This window comes from Arxiozyma heterogenica, assembly GCF_036370985.1.
Source record: "Arxiozyma heterogenica strain weizmannii chromosome Unknown scaffold_9, whole genome shotgun sequence".
Lineage (NCBI taxonomy): Eukaryota > Fungi > Ascomycota > Saccharomycetes > Saccharomycetales > Saccharomycetaceae > Arxiozyma > Arxiozyma heterogenica.
Genome location: NW_027042662.1, coordinates 369,952 through 391,061, shown reverse-complemented (window position 1 = coordinate 391,061; position 21,110 = coordinate 369,952). Strand labels below are relative to the sequence as shown.

Below are 21,110 nucleotides of genomic sequence, written 5' to 3'. Positions count from 1 at the left end.
ATATATATGTATATGTCTTAGTACACTGAAAGCTGTGATTCAGCTTCCCAATCTCCTTCAACGTTCTTACTTCTCTTGTGGATCAATGCCAACCTTTACTTCATCACCTCTTCTGTAATTCTTTCGAGACTTTTAATTTTTTTTAATTATAAAATTCCAAAAACTTCGCGATGAGATCAGAATTCCCCAAAAATGCGAAAATTCGTTAAAAATGATAGCAAAAAGTTTAGGGAACATATAATGGAATAATGATAGCGCCTGTTAAATAATCACTTCTAACATTATTTAAATATAAATATGATTATATCAAGAAATAATAGATGTTACTCTATGTTAAGGAATTCCATTTTAATCTTCACTAAAGATCCTTTAAAAATCATATATGGATGAAGAGATCTATTGTTATCAATTAATAAAATAATAAAAACTTTGGACTAATCAGTTACTTCTATATCAAAGGATTTTTTTAAACAAGTTTTACTGTGAAAGTTGCATTCTATTAGTAAAACAGAATTTTAAATACAATCACAGGGAAGTGCCATAAAAAATGGGACAAAGTACTTCAATTGAGACAGACAGTCTTAAAAATAATGTTGCCAATACTTTAAACACCAAAGAATCTATTTTGTTATATTATGACAACAAAGCTGTCAAAGAATTTAGGAAACTTGAATTGTCATCATTTAAAGAAAAAATTGGTAAGGTGAGCCTTTCAGAACCATTATCAGATGAAGATGTTATCAGCTGGTTGAATATTCCTAAGGACAATGCGGGTTTAATAATAACTACTTTGAAAATGGTAAGAGTTTATAGTAATTTCCCTTTCATTAATTCACCATTTAAAGAAATTACAGGTATTGGTTTATTAAAAACAATTTTGTTATTAGACAAAGATAAGTTTACCAAGTTTGTAGGTTATGGAAACTATAATTATTCAACTCTATTATTCATTTCATTAGCGACTGAAATTACACCTAGCAAATTAAACAAATCTTCGAGAAATATTTTGAGTAATAATGAAAATCTGGAAAACAGTTCAATAAATTTTAAAGAAATTATACAAAATTATGACAATGTTCAATTGAACCAATTATCAATATCCAATGAAAATCTTTTACCATTCCTTCAATGGTTACTAATTATCTGGGATTTGGTACCCAACGATAACTCCATCATTGATGTTATTGAAATAAACCGAAACATGGAGAGTTATAAACCGATATGTTTAAATATTCTAAGAACAATAAATTCTAAAAATAGCAATAATATTACAAAAAACCAATTTGTAAATGCAATTTCAATGTATTTACCTAATCTATGGAAGCCTCTGTCAATTCTTTTTAAACATTTGTTATACAAAACCGACGAATTAGAAATCTCTTCCTCCTTAAGAATAACTTTTCAAGAAACAGACTTAATGACAAAGAGTTTAGCATCTTTGCTTACCTTAATGATACCACAAGACCAGTTTATCATTAATAATATTCAAAAATTATACATTGGCGGAGAATATGGATTTTCAATGAGATCGTTTCAAAGTAAAGTGTTTAAATGGTTAGCGCCAACTATTTTATTAATTAGTGGTTTGAGAATTTTAGATGGTACTGAATATGCAAAACAAAAAAATCCTCGTTACAACAAGTTTTTAGAAGAATACGAAATTTTAAAAAATGATAGACAATTCATTGAAAAATCATTATTAAAGAAACGTAAAGTAATATTTGCTGTTATAATTAAAGAACCATGGAAAATTACCAATAAAGGCCAATTTGGAGGTAAAGGAACCACCATATACCAATTATCACCATGGATTGATATATATAAAGCTACAAAGTCGGACATTGTATATTTTAACACAAATGGTGGAGGTATTGGAATTGGAAATGAACAACCTATAATCAAACCAACCCACAAGAAGTATGTTCCTGGTAATGTTTCTTTAACATTAGATAATTCTCTAGAATTTGGTGTCTTCAGGCATATTGGATATGGAGGTGCTATCAGTCCTGGATTATTAAGCTGTATCGATGAAGTTCATTCAAATCACGCAAATATCTTTGAGATAAAATTTTTAATAAAGCAGGTGGAAGTATGGGGGTGTGGTGGTGAAAAAGAATTAGCTGAACAAATCAAAAGTTTAGAATGGGAAGAGGCAGAGGCTAAAAGAAGACAACAGATTAATTTGAAGAGTCTTGGAGAAGATCGTGCTCTTTTAGAAATGGCAGGACTTATCGGACAACACCGGAGTGGCGGTTCAATATAAATATTAATATATGATCATTGCCATTGTTGACAAGTACATATATTTTTATACATATTCTTATATAAGTGTGTATCTAGTAGCATTTAATTTACTTAACTTGTATTCACATCTTATCTAGTTTTTGAAAACTCAAAGTCATATCACAAACACACCGTTTTTATATATGTTACTATGCTACCAAGAAGATTTCTAGACGTCTCGAAACCTTATGACACCTTTCTGTCAATCCATTTAATAGTATCTACCATCACTTTTACCGATCAATATCTTTTAGTTATCTGATCATGAATCCCGTTGAGTACATAGCTATATGTATATATATACCAATAGAAAGTAAAAACAAATTTTAAAAGAAAATTAATATCAAACAAATATTTCATTTTTATCAAGAGGCTATATAGATCAAGGATATAAAAATATATCAAAATATAACACAAAAATTCACTTCAATATTGAACACTAATTAAGTAATCAGCTAATTGTTCAACAATCTTAGTAGCTTCACCAGCTTGGACAGTGCCTGGATAATGTGCAATTAAAATAGTTTGCTTAGTTCTAACACAAATAACACCTTCAGCATCGTGTCTACCATATATACTTCTATCACTGGCTCTTAACAGCATATATTTTTGTCCTTGAATATGTAAACCGTTACTTTGTAAACCAGCTGGATTGTCAAATCCAGTTACAATTTCTTGGATTTCATTTGGTTGTAAAGTTAATCCTCCAGATGTAGCCCAAACAGAATCACCTGCTCTAGAGTAAATAACAGCTTTGTCTAATTTAGCAGTAGCCAATAGATTATCCGTATAAGCTGTATTAAAAATAAGACAGTCATTTTGAAATACAATGGGGAAAAAATCATAACAATCAAACATGAAGAAAACAGTATAAATTAAAAAAAAAGCATTAATCAAGAACTTAGGCCCTTATAATTAAGTCCATGATATACTAATTCTTTTCATGAATGTTTAGATTGTAAATATTAATTAATAATACCCCAGTATTTAGTTAATGTTAGTAAAATACATTCAAAAATTAAATAACTTGATGGTAATGGCTAAATTTTATTCATTTCGAGAGAAAACAAAAAATTCATTACGATACTCAACACTGATAGACCAGCTGACAATAAAGTTTATCAAATATCATCAAAAGTTATCGTCTTAAACTCTCCTACCATTGTCAGAGACATGGATCAACAAAATTGTCAATCTTGAAATCCCCTGTTTTTCTTGCACATTTATCCAAAACACCCGGAAAAACCTAACATATTATTTATTTACATACCTTGCCAGGACATATTTGTTTATCTTATTTATTCACAATGTTTTATTAACGTTGCAACTTTGATCGGATACTCTCCAAACCAGAAAGAAATATTCAGGGATTTCTTATGTGGCATGTAATAAACTCGTGAGATCGTTCTTCTTTAAAGTAATCTTCTTATATTTTGTGCAGCTTAACTAAAAAAAGAACATTTATCCTAAAATGGAAATAATATTCGTATAATATGATTTGCATAATGTAGCCGGGTAACACTATTTAGTTGATAGCGTCAACAGAAGCATATACCAAAATTCTACACGAATACATGTACCATCACCTAATAAATAAGCTATTATATATTTTCGATCACAAATAAGAATGAAGGCAGAAAATCAATGTCCAATCAACCTAATACAAAAAGTTTGTCACTTCAATCCATCTTTATATCAGCTTCTTTAGTTTATTTCCTGTTTTTTTTGAACCATAACAACATGATTGAAGAGCCAATCATGTTGCTTACTCGCTGACATTGGATAATCCAAATCTATTTAGCCCTTGAAGTGTACACTTATCTAAAGCAATTTAATTATTTTGCATTTCGAGGCACTCAATTTTTTTTTTAACAAAAGAGTTGAAAACTCCAAATTAGGTGAAATAAAAACACGTCAAGAAACTACTTTCTTAGTTGTTCTCTATAGGTATTTATTTTCACACTTATATCTACACTACACCAACAATTTATGTAAATAATACCTTACTTATATTTATTCATCATCATCATCACTAATAACTGCAACTTTACGTCTTTTTTGAGACTCTTCTTCCGACTGAGAGTCTGCATATATCATGGACTCACTCCTCTTGGATTCCTTTAATCTTGCAGCCCTAGCTTTCTCTTCTTCCTCTTCAGCTGCATCATCATCATTATCATAATCCTCTTCCTCTTCCTCCTCCTCCTCCTCTTCATCTTGATTACTATCAAATTCTTCGTCTTCGTCATCGTCCACTAGAAAATCATCTTCTTCATATTCATCACCCCTAGATCTCCTTGATTTGGATCCATATAATGACGCTGATGTACTATCATCACGTTTATTGAATAAATTTCTGTTTGATCCAAATGTATTATCAGGTGAATCAAGTAATTCCTTTTCCTTATTTTGCCTTCTTCTTCTTTCTCTGATAATTTGTTGCTGTTTCCTTTCCAATTCATTCTTTTCTAACTCAGGGTCAACATTTATTAGATATGTTCCTGGTCCTGCAGTTGCTCTTTGCACTCTCCTTGCCACTGCACTACTTAATCTTTGATGTACTTTAGAATTGGTGGATGTTGGGATAAACATAAGTGTTTTTTTAACTTCACCACCATCAACACATTGCATCAATTCTTGTTCATCATGGGACACTGCTAAAAATGTATTATCTGTATCATTGACAAGAATATCGCTATATTCATCACCGATCTTTAAAGAATACGAACCATCGGACCATTGAACGATTTGTGTGTTTGATTCTCTAAAGACTTTTTGATTAGAATCACGAGAATATCTCCATCTCACTGTATTTTCATCTATTAATAAATCTCCCAATTGATCCTCTCTAGAACTGAAATTTGATAATCTTTCCTTAACTTTCTCTTCAAAAGTAGGTGGATCAAATGCAATTGGATCAATCATCAAAAATGCAGGCACTTTAGCATAATATATGATTTTATCGGAATCATTATCTGGAGTAACTTTGTAAGGAACCATATGTCTTACTAATTCCACATCTTGTTCTTTGAAGTGAGCTTTATCATCTTCATCTTCTTGACCAGAGAGGTTGCTAATATCTTCACCATAAAATTTTCTAGTATACATTTCTTCCTCATCGTCCACATCCAAGTTTCTTCTTCTCCCAGTAACAAAATCACCTTCGTCATCCTCTTCCTCTTCTTCGTCGCCAAATAAATCATCAATGTCATCACCGTCACCATCACCATCATTATCATCATCATCATTATCATGTTGATTACCTCCCTTTTCCTTACTTATTCTATTCTCTTCTGTACTTTTTGATTCTTCTTTATTATCCTCAATCTTTCGAACATCCTCTATAGAATTTGACTCTTTTGGTTCACTTACAAAAGTGTTACTGGCACTACTTTTACTATCATCCGTAACCATCTCTAAATTTTTATCATTTATGTCAGACATTTCTCCTGTTTATTTTGAGTTCTTTCTAATTATAGTCCCTTTTCCTATTTCGAATAGCCCTAATACCTAAACTTAACAAGATGCAAGTCTTTAATATCCACCTCTATGCAATCGAGGTAATATCTAATTTAAAAAGGTGATGGCAGATCTTTCTTACTTTTATCTTCTATTAAAAAATCAATTAAATCTTTTCCGACTTTTCAATTTTTTTTCCTCCAGTGTCTTCTTTTCCTGCAAAGGCTAAATAAAACAAACAGTGCTACTTTCTCTTCGATCATCAAACAATAAGAAAAAAGAAGAAGAAGAAGGAAATAGAAGAGAGACCACTATATTCACACGCATACACACAAACATATATTGATAGGACATAAGACTTCCATTATTAATAATAAATGAAAGTAGTTGTGTTGAGTTGTATTCACAAGAGGAGTGTGTCCTCACCCCGTCATCTAGTGGAATCAGTTGTATTAATTAACATAGCATCTATGAAATTATATATAAATGTATGTATATATGGACGTCCATGTGTATGTACACAAGTTATTAATTCTTGATTAGTATGGACAAGAAACCATCATGAATTACAATACCAACAAATAGGACTTATTAATAAAAAGAATGAAGGAATGGAGGGTGGAGGAAAAGGCAAGACTTATCCAAAATGGAATGATATGTTTTCCTCTGCGATTATAGTAACATATCCATTCTGGAAAACACTTCAATTACACCAGCAACGACTTCTAGTTGTAGTGAATACCCAGGAGTATTTATTATCTCCTCGTTTATTTCTTTGTTCAAATTTTGTGAGATACCAGTTTCACTTGATTTTTCCAAATCAAAGGGGTACTGTGAAAATTGTTCTAATAATTCTTCAGCTCTTGATATAGCATTATCTCTTTGTTCGTAATCTAATGATGATAAAACATTCTCTAAAACGTTAGCACCATATGCACCACATATTAAAGCTACAATCCTAACATATTTGAATAAAGTAGTTTCTGGGAAAAATTCATTAAAATTTAGTTCCATATTCCTTGACACTAGAGTTGTCAATATTCTTCTTTTAATAGCCTCTTTACATGCTGTGTCTGTTACTGGATGTGTTGCCATATCAAAAAGAAAGAAATTCTTCATTTCGGTTCTAAGTACACCTTTATCTACTAAACCTTTAGCTAATCTTTCTCTTACTTGTTTCAATTGGTAATTAATCTTCAATAAATTCCATGTCTCCCCACTTAATAAATCTATCCAGTTAGCAATTGTCAATGGTTCATCATTTTTCATCAATTGTAAAGTCTCGTCAAGTAACACTTCTCCGGTCTTAGAAGGATCAATAACTTCTATCAACCTTTCAGAGATATCAAATCTCTTTCTTGCTGAATCATCGATTATTCTGATCTTGTTTCTTAACGCTAATTCAATTAATATACAACCACGTAACGCATAAGAAATATTATCATTCCAAAACGATAGATAACCTTCTCTATCTCTTAACCCTATTAATAAGACTTCCTCCATAAGAGTCAATTTAGGTATACTAACATTTTCTCTTAACTTAGCCTCCTCAGGATCATAGACCACCTTTCTTGTGGAGGTAGTGGTGGTTGTAGTCTCATTTTCTAAATCATCACGATAACTGTTCTCGTCACCATTATTTTTGGATGATATCGACTGGACATCCTGTGGGTTTGCATTAGAGGAACTTTTATTGACTCTACGACGTTGTAATGTAGACATATCCTTTTCAACTTTTATTATTACGAGGCTTATTGGAAGTTAAAAACAAACAGAATAAAAAATAAAAAATAAAAAAAAAAGGGAAAACCAGGAATACGAGATAACCCCACTTCAAAAAAAAAAGTTTTATTATATTCTTGATTGTCTAGTTGCCAATTACACTGAAACCTTCTAATCACCTCATTTAACGCACCAAGATTGACACATATAGTCGTTCAGATTGTATGCTTAATTATTTTTCAACAAAATGGGATTCTCTCTTTAAATTTTTTATGTTCCTTTTTGTTTCAACCAAAGCTTTTTTTGCAGTTCTTCCGTCCGCTGTTCGTGCCCAATGATGCAAATGATGGTCTTTTTCTTTCGGGTCCCTGATTCCGCTGACGGCATTTAGCGGGCTCAAAAAAGCCAATTAGGGCATAAAAATTTTATCCAAACTTATTTTGTGCACACTGCCAAAGACATGTAAGGGTTTGATTAATATTATTTTGGAGACAAAAAAAAATAACAATATTTACCATTATCACTGATACTGTGACACTTACTGGTCATTAATTCCACAAATTAAATATATTTTATTCTTTCATTAAAATTTGAAAGATGATTTGCTTGTCTGAACGATTTTCTACACACAACGACTTGAATATCCTTCCAACTAACAACCAACCGGAGATAAATACACAAGTAGTGAATCTTTATATTTTTCTTCTTCTTCTTTTAATACTACTCGCACGTTTATATTCATATTATATTTAACACATTAACAGGCGTTAGACACTCCCTCATCCTAATCTAACATTTCATCCTCAATAATTCTTTTTAATGGTTCAATATCATTCTCACGATCTTTTTTAACCAGGACAAGGAAATATGGTGTAGCAGTATTACCTTCTAAAAAGTTAAAGACCTCATCTTCATGTATTTCAGAAACAGTTTCATCATTGTATTTTCTCCAAGTACCGTTATTTTGCAAATCTTTAATATATACCCAATAATGGCCGTAACTGGCCTCGCCGCGATGAATAAACACAGCAAACAGGGTATATGCTATAGACTGGAATTCATCAAATTGATGATCAATTTTATCTTGTAGTTGTGTAATGCTTTCATATAACTCACTTAATTCTTTATTAATATCATTCGAAACATTTTCAAGTTCAGTAACCAATGCTTCTGTACATACTGATAGTTCAGGGATATCAATATCACAATTTTCTAATACATCTGATTTCAAAAATTTAACTGTTTCAGAATATGCATCTTTACGTGATAACCCAACTTCATTACGTGACAATAACTCTTTTTGTCTAAATTGCAATTCTTTCAATCTTTGTTTCATTTCATTTGCCTCTTTTCTCCTGTTAACCAATTTAATGTCTTGTGTTTCAGCATACCTATCCATATAAATTGTTTGTGGGTAAGGTAATGGATCAATTGACTTGAATGGAATAAATCTCTCACGATCATAATAAACTCTTTGTATTTGAATCTGTAGTATTGTAGGGAATTCAGTAATTGATAAAGTTCTTTTCACATCACCATATTCCTCTAAATTCAAATACTCATCCATAAAATAAGCATCTAATGCATCATAAATATTTCTAGGATGATCACTAATAGTGACCATTAAAGACAAAAATCTTTCATATTTGACACGAACACCATGAGAATCCTTAATTGGTATAATGTCTTGCTTAGTCTTACCATAAAACAGTTGTTTGATTAAATCGTCTTGTTCATGGAATTCATCAAGACTAACAGGTTCTGATGCACTTTCTAACTGATAAAGAACATTACCAATACATTCAGTAACGTCCTGCTGCCTACCAATCTCCAATGTATTTTCTAACTGATCAATGCTGATCTTAGCAACTTTGGTAGAAATCAGAGGATCTTTGTCCCGATTGTTCTTTTCATTATTTTTATAACCTTTAAAATTATGATCATTGACAGACTTTCTGTCTTCATCAACTAATGATGTATCAATATTCATGTTTCCATCATCATTCTTAATAGGAACTTTCATAATATCATTGTTTTGTAAGTCTATAGGATTAAACTGGTCCACCTCCATATCTGTAGTTTCTACATAATCAACTTGAACTCCATCATCTTCTTGTACTATGGTATCAGGTGAAGACATCTCAAATTCAACTTCTACATTACTTGGTGCAAATGCTAAATATGCCAATTCTTGTGTTGGAGTTACGCATCTGTTACGAGAATATATCATCTTTTGGAACAAATCACGTAATTGATATGTAAACTGAATCGATCTTTCCACTTCTGAATCACTAACTTCTCTCCCTCCAATCCTTCTTTTTTTTATTATATTAGAATTATTATTCATATCTATAAAATCTTTAAGCGTATTATGATATTGACAAATATATTCCCTTAAAGGGGCTATAGCAAAATAATATTGTAACAAAGAATTCAGATAACAAGTATTCCCAATATTATTTAACCCAGTTGGCCAATTCTCTGGAGGCAGACAATTTGGATCAATTAAACCAGTTTCAATAAAATTGGAAATCAACTTAGAATTTGTCTCAAAACAGATTTTACTTAACGCTGCTTTTAAATTTAATAACTGATCGACGGACAATAAACTTTCATGTTCCCATTTCTGTTGGAAAATTTTTAAGATGACTTCATCATTAGCATTCTCGTTGACTTGAATCATATTTAATGCCTCACGATATGAATATTTCTCTGGTCCATAATACTTTGAAAATAAAGAACATTGATCCATCAAAAAGTTGAAAAGAGCCATACTTCTCTTATGAAGAGCAATAGTGTATAGAGCCCTTGTACATTCCAACTTTAATCCAGGCGAGTCATTGACTTTAATAGTATATGCAGTTTGCACAATATCATCATCTACAGATTCATCAATTTCTAATTCAGAATAAGCCTGTGATAATGATTTATATGGCTCATAAGTCACATAGAATTGAAGAAAATCAGACTTCTTATACTTAGCTAGGACGCGCAACGCATTTTTCAAGTCTGTCAAACTATTTGAATCTATATGTGTCATTTGTTCATGTTGGTACATGGATAAAATCAAGTTCTCATCTAACTTATTAGGCGAATCAATTTGTGTTGGATCTATCTTAAATACCCTTAAAGCACTCTCCAACATCTCTTGACCAACCAAGTCTTGTTTCCCACAATACCCCAGCAACTGATAAGATCCCTTGCGGTTAGCAATAAAAGTCAAAGCATCAAAATATATTCCTGTATTTTGTTCATCCACTTTTTTGGAAGTCTCGTAATTTAGAATTATATCTCTATCTGTGTAATAATAGGAAGAAGAGAGATTAATGAAATGATAGTTGACATCCAATAGTGAGGTTTGATCTGAAGTTAAAGCGAAATTTGATCTTACTTCACCTAATAATTGGAATAGAGGTTTTGTAGATATTTGAACAGTATACAGATTTAACGCTTTATATGATTTTGAATCTTTATTAAGTAGATCAGGATTGTTTTGTGAACTCATAAAAGTTATTAATCTCTTACCAAGAAATACTAAATGTAAACATTTTCTAATAAAGGATTCCTTTTGTTTTCTGACTCTCCAATCTCTATCAGAATCTGTGAAATCAGGTGGAATATACTCCATTTCATTTATCTCCCTTTCTTTTGAATCACCAATCCCGTTATTACCATCATTATTATTAACATTATCATTATTTTTATTCGATATATGAAATCCATATTTTTCTACCAACCAATTTGGATTTAAATGTGAGTTCAATGCCACATTATCAGCAGATATAACTCTCAATGGATCAGATGCACTTTTTCGAATGAGTGGTCCTTTAAATAATTTGAGTAATGTGTTAATACAATCCAATTGTGTGGGAACATTGGATGGATCTAAACTTTTAAAACTCTCACATGCTAAATGATAAGTCTTTTTAATATTTTCGGTTAATAAACTTTCCATTTCTTCCTGTGAATTCAATTCCGGTTTGAATATCTCAATCAATATCAGTCTGTTTGTATCTGATGATACGTAGATTGCATGATCGATTAAATTTGGATCTTTGGGGTCGAAAATTAAAAGATCTTTCCTGTCAAAGGGATGTAAGTCATGGATTCTAAAGTACTGACTGATTCCAACATGTCTTTTATACAGTTCTAGATGTGACCTTGTCTTTACTGTTATTTTCAATTGATAGATTGGTAATTTAATAATACCATCTGTATTGAAGACATGATCATTATTTATATTCGAGTCAAACAGGACCCCCATTAAGACTTGTATCTTATTGTATTGAGGACATGTCAAGGAAGAATACTCGAATTTAGTTTGCAAAGTAATTTGATCCATTATAGTACCAAAATCTAATGGTTTATGAAACTGTCTCAATTTTGAATATCTTAAAGGTGATGAATTTAAGACTGTAATATCACTATTATTATTATTATCATCATCATCAGTGTTTAACTTAGGTAGACTGATTACTAAATCACATAAAACATCATCAATCAACCTATCAGTCGTCTTAAATATAGATTTAGACGTTAAATCAACGTATAATAACTGCTTCCCATCATCAATAGAGTTGTCATCTTGAACGTTTGTTGTTTTAGTGGCTTCAATATTGTTAGTTAATGGAGTTTCATTACCAATTGATTCATTGTGTAACATTTTTTTAAAATATACATATATATATTTATATATCTATATATACATATATTTGTATAAAAATAAATAAAACTTCTTGTTAAAATAAAAGAGATGTTTTTATTTTACACCTACCTACTCCTTTTCTAAGCTTCAAGGACTTGATTATATAATATAAAAGAAGGTCCTTTTTTTATTATTTTCTTTTCTCCTCTTTATTTTTCATAAAAATAAGAAAAAAAACTTATTTGGTTTTTTAACGTTTTGAAAGTATAATCAACTATATTATTTAGATAAGAAATAAGGAGAATATTTATAGAATATTGCATGGAAGACTTATGACAACGATTAAACAAAACAAAACAAACATAAATATCTATATACACAGTATATATACATATACCTATTAAATTCTCTCAGCACACCAAATGGCTACTCTACAAACGTTTTTTATAGTTTCAGTTATTATCGTGTAGGGAACGGCCATTCTTGAATCATGCTCAATAGCTGTATCCAAATGTTCCAATTCTTGATCTCTAAATTCTTTAATCTTAGATATCAAATGTTGAACTTCGTCTGGCACCTTAACGGTCTCACCACCACCACCACTATTATTACTATTATTGCTACTTTCAATTACAGGTTGTTCATACTTATTATTTAAAACACGTAGTTGTTCATTATAATGACCACCAATAACAGTTTCAACGGCTTCAGTACAAGCCATGGCAGCTTCTTTAGAGATCAAAGCTGTCCCAGCACCCATAACGATAGCCCCGACTTTCCAAATGGGAGTAATCAAACTTGGCCTCACACGATGTTTCAACTGTAGTTGATTGAATGTGTCTCTATGATAGACTTCTTGTTCCCACATATGATCCAAAGTCGACCTTAGATGAGGATATTTCCTAGACAATACAAATATCTGGCCTCTATAGATGTAATCTGCACCTAATTCACCTGCCTGATCTACTCTGATGACTCTATCTAAGTAGGCCCGTTGTGCAGCAGATAATGGTTTAATTACCTTTGCGGTTGTGCTTGTGCTTGTGCTTGCATTTACATTAGAATTAGTGATATTAGTGTTTAGCTCAATTGTAGACTTTGTGGTTTTCAGTTTAGAGAGTACAGAGAAAAATCTAGTATTATTTGTTTGAATATATAATGGATTAGTTTTTAACATGGTTCTGATAGTTTATACTCCCAACCAGAAATATACCCTACAATGTGCACAATATCTAAGAAACCCCTTAAAAAATAATAATAATAGTAATAGCAATAAAGACTCAACAGAATGTCAATGTTATTATATACACATTCTACAATTCTACCGACAAATATACAGTAGATATTCCCCACCTCCTTCCTACCTTACAGTATGCACGCGAGCAATCTACACCATTAGGAATAAATAAATAATTGTATATGTATTTATATATATATAAATACATATATAATGTGCACCTATATATTATTACTGTGTGTATTACCTGCAATGCCTCAATTGTTCGGACTCCTTGACCAAAAAAATAAAAAAAAATAAAAAAGAAAAATAACAGGAAGTTGATTCCGTCTTATGTTTCCGCATTCCGCATTCCGCATTCCGCATCCTGCTCTTTTTTGTTTTTATTTGCTGCATTTTATTGGTTCTGTTTATTTGTAAATCCATAAAACACCAAACCCAAAATGATATTATTTACATACAGTGTGTAGTATATCTCTCTATATACAATTATATACAGTCACATACAATTACATTGCTTCACTTGCATCAAGTCGAACCATTGTAGTCGTATTGTTGTGTTTCTATCAATGTCGTAATATTTTCTAAGGCATCCAATGGTTTGTCTTTATTCATAATGAATAGACCTTGCAATTGTGCAGTGCTAACTGGCACAACCAAAGAACGGAATCTATCGACAAATTTCTTACATGTATCTGTTTCACCCGGATAAAATTTCATGAACATTTTCTCTGCTTGATACGGCGTAGCATTTCCAATAAAAACTTTGAAATCCACACGACCTGGTCTCATTATAGCCGGGTCCAACTTCTCTGGGTGGTTTGTGGTCATAAATGTGATAGTTTCCTCACTTGACGTCACACCGTCAAGCGCATTCAATAATCCACTAAATGTCACGCTCGTATTATATATAGATCGTGTTGGGAATCCAGACGTAGTATTCAGTATCCCATTTTTTGCTTGGTTCTGTCCTATCGTAGTCTTTCTACTGTTGAATGCAGCATCTATATCTTCTAGCAGTAAAATACTTCTCTCCGGCATATTATTCATCAAATGATTCAATCTGTCATCTGTCAAGTTTTGTTCAGAAAGATTCAGTATACAAATATTATAGTCCAATTCACCGGCAAGTGCCTGAATAAAACTTGTTTTACCGGAACCTGGAGGTCCGTACAACAAATAACCGCGGCGATACGGTATCCCACGGTCTGAATACCATCCACCATTTCGCATAAAATCCTTCACATCCTCAAGTATCATCTCTTTGATCCCCTGATCGAGAACCACCGAAGGCAACGCTCTCTTGGCCTTAGGTTGTCCAAACTTCCTCCATTCCGGCCCAAATGATGTATATATGACTGTCTTCCCCTCATTGCTTTTCATGGCTATGGTCTTCGCTTCCTCCAATATCTCATTGAAGATATACCTGTCCTTATACAGTGTAGTTAATTTAACTGTCTCATAAGGACTACTATTTACTATGTCGAGCATCCTACCAGATCTCTCCCTTTTTATAGATATAATCGCCCCTTTATAAAATAGCCAATGGTTCCCTATACCAGGCACAAGTGAAAATTTGGTACTTATCGAACCGTTATCATGCTGAATATAATTTGTTCTAACTGATAGATGTTTGGAGACACGGTACGGATATCTACCCATCCATGTTAGAAACCAGGAGTATGATTTGTCCTTAGATTGAACCTCTAGATCCACAATCATCTGTTTATAAAGGAGTCTACTTAATCGAATCATCCCGGTACGTGCTAGAGCCAGACCAGAACCGAGAATCATCAAACCACCACCTGCTGCAAAATATGGATTGTCCACCATCGATTGACGAATCAGTTCCTTCAATTGTCCCTTTAACGTAACTGGTGAATCATTGGAACTTGAATTTGCCGCCAATAAAGTATCCACCAAATTTATTTCCCCCTTATCTGTCTCACTTACTGCTGTATTTGCTGTATTTATCGAAACATTATCGTTACAACTCCCACTCCTATTATTTGCGTTATTATCAGTATTTGGGGTTGGATTTGAATGATCCGACATATCTTCCTATACTCTTGTTATATAATCTAGAAACAAACCTGCACTACCACATGTATATGCATATGTATATCGAGAAGTAATTGCCAATAGATTTGATATAACTAACTTTCTACATATATATATTTCTATATCACACCACAACATTTCGATGAATATACACCTTGACTGCCTTTTTTTTCCTATATATTTTTTTTTATCTTTTTCTATAATAAAACAGGTAAAAGAAAAGTAAATAAATACTATTTGAATTCTAATAAAGTTCAAAAGAAACGATTGTTGAATGTACACAGATACAGATATATATATACAAGATTACACTCCCAGCTCTTCTCTTTTTATTCTTTCAAATATAGCTATTGATATATATTTGTGTAAAAACTATTCCTAACAAGCATTGTTTATTAGTGAAGGAATTAAGTTATATGCAGTGTGTGATATATTATCGATAATATCGGTACTAAACACCCTAGAAATAAAAAAATAAAGGAAGAAAACAGAAATTAGAGAACATAAACAACATATAAAACAATGACTTCATTACCTAGTTTGAACCTATCAGAAATTCTAAAAGATGATTTATCGTTAGAAAGAATTAATGAGCTGAAAGAAAATATATTGAAACAAAGATCTACCATTGAATATCAATTAAATAAAGAATCATCCAAATACTATGGTCATATTCAAGAAAGTTTAAAAATGCTAAACGTTTTTAAAAATTCTGTGCAATCTATTAAGGGCGACATCAACAAAGTTAATCAATTAAGTTTAGAGAATGAAATGGCCATAAACCGATATAATGTCATCTCAGATGCCACTGATCTGTTTGATACCATTAGAAATACATCATCTATATATGATAAAATTTTGAGCTTCGACTCCCTTCTAAACAAATTAGATAGTTTATTAGACAAGGAATTAAATAGTGATCCTTTAGATACAGGCTGCCCTACATTGTTAGAAATCCATTATTTATTGACTAAAGCAAGAGACTTTCAAGATCAAATGACGGTTATGGCCTCAATATCTACTGAGGATGTACAAAGAACAACAAGAAAATTATTTTCTCATATATCTGGACTAGTAACAAAATTTGATCAATTATTAACTGGCTTAATTAATGATATAGTGGAAATGATTAGAAGTGAACAAATTTCTTTAGTTATTAGATTGTTTAAAATCTTTGATCTTGAAGAAAGAGAAGACATTAAAATTGTTATTATACGAAATATTATTAAAAAGAAGGAAATCGAAGCAGATAAAACATATATCAAAAAGTTACCGAACAATAGTGTAAACAACTTTATTGTTAAAGATTCCATCGAATATCCAACAAATAAAGGAATTTACCAGGAAATTCTTAATGGCACTATATCTGGTAGAACACAACCAAGGGGTTACATAAATTTTTTTCATAATAATTTAAAAGATACAATCAGTGAAATGTTTATTTCAGTAAGAGAAACCTACTCAGGTGAAAAGAAATTTGAAGTATTAAATAATTTAGATTGGGTATTCAATGAATTAATGATTGTTAAAGATTATTTAACAAAGTATACACCAAATCGTTGGAATATTTTCCAACAATATTTTGATATCTATTACCACGAGTTAAACCTATTGATAAATGAATTAGTCGAATCTGAACCAGAAACTTTAATTATTCTGGATATTCTAGATTATGACAAAGAATTTCAAGCGAATTTAATTGCTGATTTTTGCTTTACTAAGAAAAATGTTAAAAGTGTTATCGGAGAGGAACAAAAAGAAAAGTTATTTAAAGATTACTTAAACTTATTAGTGACTAAGATGACAGAATGGATTGCAAATTTGGAAAAAGCTGAATTTGAAATTTTTACTGAAAGATCAACTCCTCCACATGTAGACTCCAATGGACTCTACTTTCTTGATGGTACAAGGACATGTTTCCAAATGTTTACTCAACAAGTCGAAGTTGCCTCAGGAGCAGGTCAAGCCAAGATTCTTGTTGGTGTAGTCGAAAAATTTACCGGGTTATTATCAAAACGTCAACAAGATTGGACCAATAAGATAAATGAAGAAGTTAATAAGATTTTGAAATATAATGAATTATATGATTTAGATCCACAAAATATTCCTGAAGAATATGATGTTCCTGGTGGGTTGATAGAGTATTTGACTGCTGTTACAAATGATCAAATGAAAGCAGCCGATTATATTGTGGCAATCACAAGAAAATGTTCCTCATTATTAAATAAGGCATGGATCAAAGAAGTCACTGAGTATTCTGATAAAGCATTAGATGGTTGTGCAGATTTGGTTAAAGTTGGATGCCATGGCATGACTTCTATAATATTCGATGATTTGAAGAAACCATATACAGAGATATTCAGTAAAGCATGGTATGGTGGGAATCAAATCAAACAAATTTCTGTAACTATTAATGAATATATTATAGAAATCAAACCTCATATGAGTTCAATTGCATTTAATTCGTTTATAGGGTTTATTATAGACGAATGTTTTTTGAATTACATCAATGCATTAAATGAGAAACATTCCTTCAAAATGAAAAATAATAAATTTTCTGATGCAATAAAAAGAGATTTTGAAATTTTATTTGAATTATTTGCCAGCGTAATTAGTGAAGATCAAAAAGCAGAGATTATTGATCGTCGTTTTAGATTTATTGAGATTTTCATGGATATAAGTTGTGAACCGATAGATCTAGCACTTGAATACTGGAAAACAATGTTGATAGAATATCCCGAAACTCCAATCGATTTCTTAGAAGCTGTATTAACATGTAGAAAAGATGTTAGCAGCTCAGAAAGGAAAAAACTAGTACAAGAAGGTCTAACATATCAAGATTATCCAGAAATCAAACAAAATCTAAGAGAAATGATAGACATGGGTATCGAACCTTTGTTTGTGAGTAAATTTAAATTTCAACCAAACACCTAATGATATATACAATGATAGTAATAATTAGTAGGGATAGTAATAATATAGAACAAAACAGTCGTGATATAACGAATTAAAAGAAAAACTGATGAGAATACAAATTACATATATATTGAAAAATCATTCACATTTGGATATTGAAAATATATTGATTATATAGAATTTATTTTCATAATTGATACTTGGTAAGGCTTTTGTGTAAACATCATCTTTTTCATTATTCCATAAAGTTGCCATAGTAAAATCTACTTGCGGACTATTGACGTCACTTTGAGTAGCAGTCAAAGTTACTATATATTTGTAATTTTGATTTGGTGTATCAAACGATTGCGTTATTGCTTGTGTAAGAGAGTCAATAAATTTCTGTGTGTCTTCTACTTCCAGATCTTTGTATTTATTGTATAATCTATCCACCAATACATCATATTCCTTAGAAATCTTTTCCTTCTTTGTTTGATCCAAAATTGTAAATTGAAAATCCATCCCAGCCATTATTAAACAATATACATTCCAATAAATATTAATGAATCTTTTCTCTTTTACGTTCTGACATACCAAAAATCAGAGATATCAATTAAAACAAAACTTAACTGACAATCTATTGGCTGGATTTATTCAAACAATTCTGACTTTTAAAGAATCATAAATAAGATCATTTCCTAGATATCAGATCTCACCTTAAAAGGTTAGAAAACTGACAGTTCCTGAAAAAAAAAAAACCAAAAAATAGAAAAATAACACAGATATAATATCAACGTAAAAAAATTAGGCGAAGAATACTGTTTTGTGATTTTTCAAAAAACCAAAGTTGTTTAAAGTTAGGGTTTGTGGTAGAATTCATATATAATCCAGAATAAATAAATGGTACTAGCATAAAATAATAATAATTTGTCTTTTTTATATACTCTTTTTTCGTTATAATTTCATTACAACATTATTTAGGATACTTATTTTATAACTGGCTATTTTATACCTTTTTTCTTTCTTTTTTTAAGATTAAGTAGCATTGAGTCTTTAGCAAGTATGCAAAAAGAAACAATATTTTAACAATATATGAATATAAAAAAGTTGCACTTATTCATGTTTTTAGTTAAATGATGATAAAGATTTGTATGTAAATCACAAAAAGACAGTTGATGATGAATTTGCTTCGTCGTATATATATTTTTATATTCAATACTTTTTATGTTACAACTATTTATGGATTACAATTTTTTTAATAAATGTCATTACAATTCTGTTAAAAAAAATTAGACGTACATTAATTTACAGTAAGATAGTAATAATTTTTTTTACAAGAGTTTTCTTTAGGAGTATATTTTTTATAGGACTTTTTTTATAAAAATAAATTTAGGAGGACACTACTGATAGTAATTTAAATTTTCAAATTTTTGTTATCACTGCATTATTTCTTTATTAAATCATTATTTGTGTTTCTTCATTTATTATTACTATTATTATTATTACTCTAGCAAAACACACATGAAATATAAAGCTTTATTGTTACCATTGTTGAAGAGATCTTGTCATTTTGTCCCCACTTTTTTTTTGGTTTTTTTTTTGATGCAGATAGTCTTAATGAAATATTTTCGGACACTTCTATAAGGAATTTAATTGACGGAATAATGAGGATTGGTTTTCCGTAAAGAGAAAATTTTCTTGATAATTAGCTTTTTCTACCATTTTTTCTGAAAGTTGACCAACACCGAAAAAAATACTGTGCAATTCCGTAATATTTCCTATCTGTTCCTTAAAAAGACAACTTTGAAATATCATACTTTTAATTTTTTTTGATTCTGTTCATGCGGGGGAATAAATCAAAGGAGGTTAAATCAAAATATATATAGTATTGTATTTTATTCAAAGGAAAAGTAATTAATCATTAGGAGGTAGTTTTATCATTGTAATTATAATACACACATTTATATATATATATGACTGTTAAATCTTCACAATTCTTTTCTCACGAATGAATACACAAATGAGCACATACTTCTATATATAAACAACTAATAAACATTGAGTTAGAACACCCTCTACATCACAACATAACAAATATATATATATCCTATCTGGAATGTCATCAGCTCCTTTATTACAAAAGACCCCCGGAAAAAAAATTGCTTTACCTACCAGAGTAGAACCAAAAGTTTTTTTTGCAAATGAACGTACTTTTCTATCGTGGTTAAATTTCACAGTAATGCTTGGTGGGTTAGGTGTGGGTTTATTAAATTTTGGGGATAAAGTAGGTAGAATCAGTGCCACTTTATTCACTTTAGTTGCTATGGGAACCATGGTATATGCCCTTATAACATATCATTGGAGAGCTTCTGCAATTAGGCGTCGTGGATCTGGTCCATATGATGATAGATTAGGCCCCACTGTCCTTTGTTTCTTTTTGCTATTGGCTGTTATAATTAATTTTATTCTTAGATTGAAATATTCTGAATGAATCTACACATTTATCTAACTACATATATATATATATATATATATATAATGGCATCATCAATTACTCTTTATATTGTGTCAATTTTGAAAGTAAACAAGTTGTATTCATATAATTTTGACCTTTTGTCAAAATATACATATATATTATATTATTTTTGAAATATATTTGAAATAAAGTGTATTTTACTTCGAGGGAAAAAAAATCAATCTAGGGCAGTGTGTACTTCCCCCTTGATATATATATACCCAGACAAGTTTAGTTTAGTATTGATCTTATAAAAAGTTTAAATAATTTATTGTGATTAGAATATCAAAAAA

The 21,110-nt window shown here is 30.7% G+C and overlaps 10 protein-coding genes across 10 annotated transcripts; 3 read left to right on the top strand and 7 right to left on the bottom strand.

Moving 5' to 3' along the window:
• Window positions 1-547: 547 nt before the first annotated feature.
• On the top strand, window positions 548-2,263 carry RTC5 (Rtc5p; the record flags this gene model as incomplete). Its single annotated transcript, XM_064861647.1, has 1 exon — window positions 548-2,263. The coding sequence occupies one exon, from the start codon at window positions 548-550 to the stop codon at window positions 2,261-2,263; it is 1,716 nt and encodes a 571-aa protein (XP_064716602.1).
• Window positions 2,264-2,709: 446 nt separating this feature from the next.
• On the bottom strand, window positions 2,710-3,566 carry PFY1 (profilin; the record flags this gene model as incomplete). Its single annotated transcript, XM_064861646.1, has 2 exons — window positions 2,710-3,077; window positions 3,554-3,566. The coding sequence occupies 2 exons, from the start codon at window positions 3,564-3,566 to the stop codon at window positions 2,710-2,712; spliced, it is 381 nt and encodes a 126-aa protein (XP_064716601.1).
• Window positions 3,567-4,296: 730 nt separating this feature from the next.
• On the bottom strand, window positions 4,297-5,727 carry LEO1 (Paf1-complex subunit LEO1; the record flags this gene model as incomplete). Its single annotated transcript, XM_064861645.1, has 1 exon — window positions 4,297-5,727. One exon carries the CDS (start codon window positions 5,725-5,727, stop codon window positions 4,297-4,299), a length of 1,431 nt encoding a protein of 476 aa, XP_064716600.1.
• Window positions 5,728-6,414: 687 nt separating this feature from the next.
• On the bottom strand, window positions 6,415-7,464 carry VPS74 (Vps74p; the record flags this gene model as incomplete). The annotated part of the gene is made up of 1 exon (XM_064861644.1): window positions 6,415-7,464. One exon carries the CDS (start codon window positions 7,462-7,464, stop codon window positions 6,415-6,417), a length of 1,050 nt encoding a protein of 349 aa, XP_064716599.1.
• A 784-nt stretch (window positions 7,465-8,248) lies between these two features.
• UBP2 (ubiquitin-specific protease UBP2) lies at window positions 8,249-12,127 on the bottom strand (the record flags this gene model as incomplete). The annotated part of the gene is made up of 1 exon (XM_064861643.1): window positions 8,249-12,127. One exon carries the CDS (start codon window positions 12,125-12,127, stop codon window positions 8,249-8,251), a length of 3,879 nt encoding a protein of 1,292 aa, XP_064716598.1.
• A 382-nt stretch (window positions 12,128-12,509) lies between these two features.
• On the bottom strand, window positions 12,510-13,286 carry CAT5 (putative monooxygenase CAT5; the record flags this gene model as incomplete). The annotated part of the gene is made up of 1 exon (XM_064861642.1): window positions 12,510-13,286. One exon carries the CDS (start codon window positions 13,284-13,286, stop codon window positions 12,510-12,512), a length of 777 nt encoding a protein of 258 aa, XP_064716597.1.
• A 588-nt stretch (window positions 13,287-13,874) lies between these two features.
• Window positions 13,875-15,401, bottom strand: BCS1 (bifunctional AAA family ATPase chaperone/translocase BCS1; the record flags this gene model as incomplete). The annotated part of the gene is made up of 1 exon (XM_064861641.1): window positions 13,875-15,401. One exon carries the CDS (start codon window positions 15,399-15,401, stop codon window positions 13,875-13,877), a length of 1,527 nt encoding a protein of 508 aa, XP_064716596.1.
• A 528-nt stretch (window positions 15,402-15,929) lies between these two features.
• SEC6 (SNARE-binding exocyst subunit SEC6) lies at window positions 15,930-18,341 on the top strand (the record flags this gene model as incomplete). Its single annotated transcript, XM_064861640.1, has 1 exon — window positions 15,930-18,341. The coding sequence occupies one exon, from the start codon at window positions 15,930-15,932 to the stop codon at window positions 18,339-18,341; it is 2,412 nt and encodes an 803-aa protein (XP_064716595.1).
• A 120-nt stretch (window positions 18,342-18,461) lies between these two features.
• PWA37_005187 (uncharacterized protein) lies at window positions 18,462-18,833 on the bottom strand (the record flags this gene model as incomplete). Its single annotated transcript, XM_064861639.1, has 1 exon — window positions 18,462-18,833. One exon carries the CDS (start codon window positions 18,831-18,833, stop codon window positions 18,462-18,464), a length of 372 nt encoding a protein of 123 aa, XP_064716594.1.
• A 1,585-nt stretch (window positions 18,834-20,418) lies between these two features.
• Window positions 20,419-20,793, top strand: VTC1 (Vtc1p; the record flags this gene model as incomplete). Its single annotated transcript, XM_064861638.1, has 1 exon — window positions 20,419-20,793. The coding sequence occupies one exon, from the start codon at window positions 20,419-20,421 to the stop codon at window positions 20,791-20,793; it is 375 nt and encodes a 124-aa protein (XP_064716593.1).
• Between the last annotated feature and the right edge of the window lie 317 nt (window positions 20,794-21,110).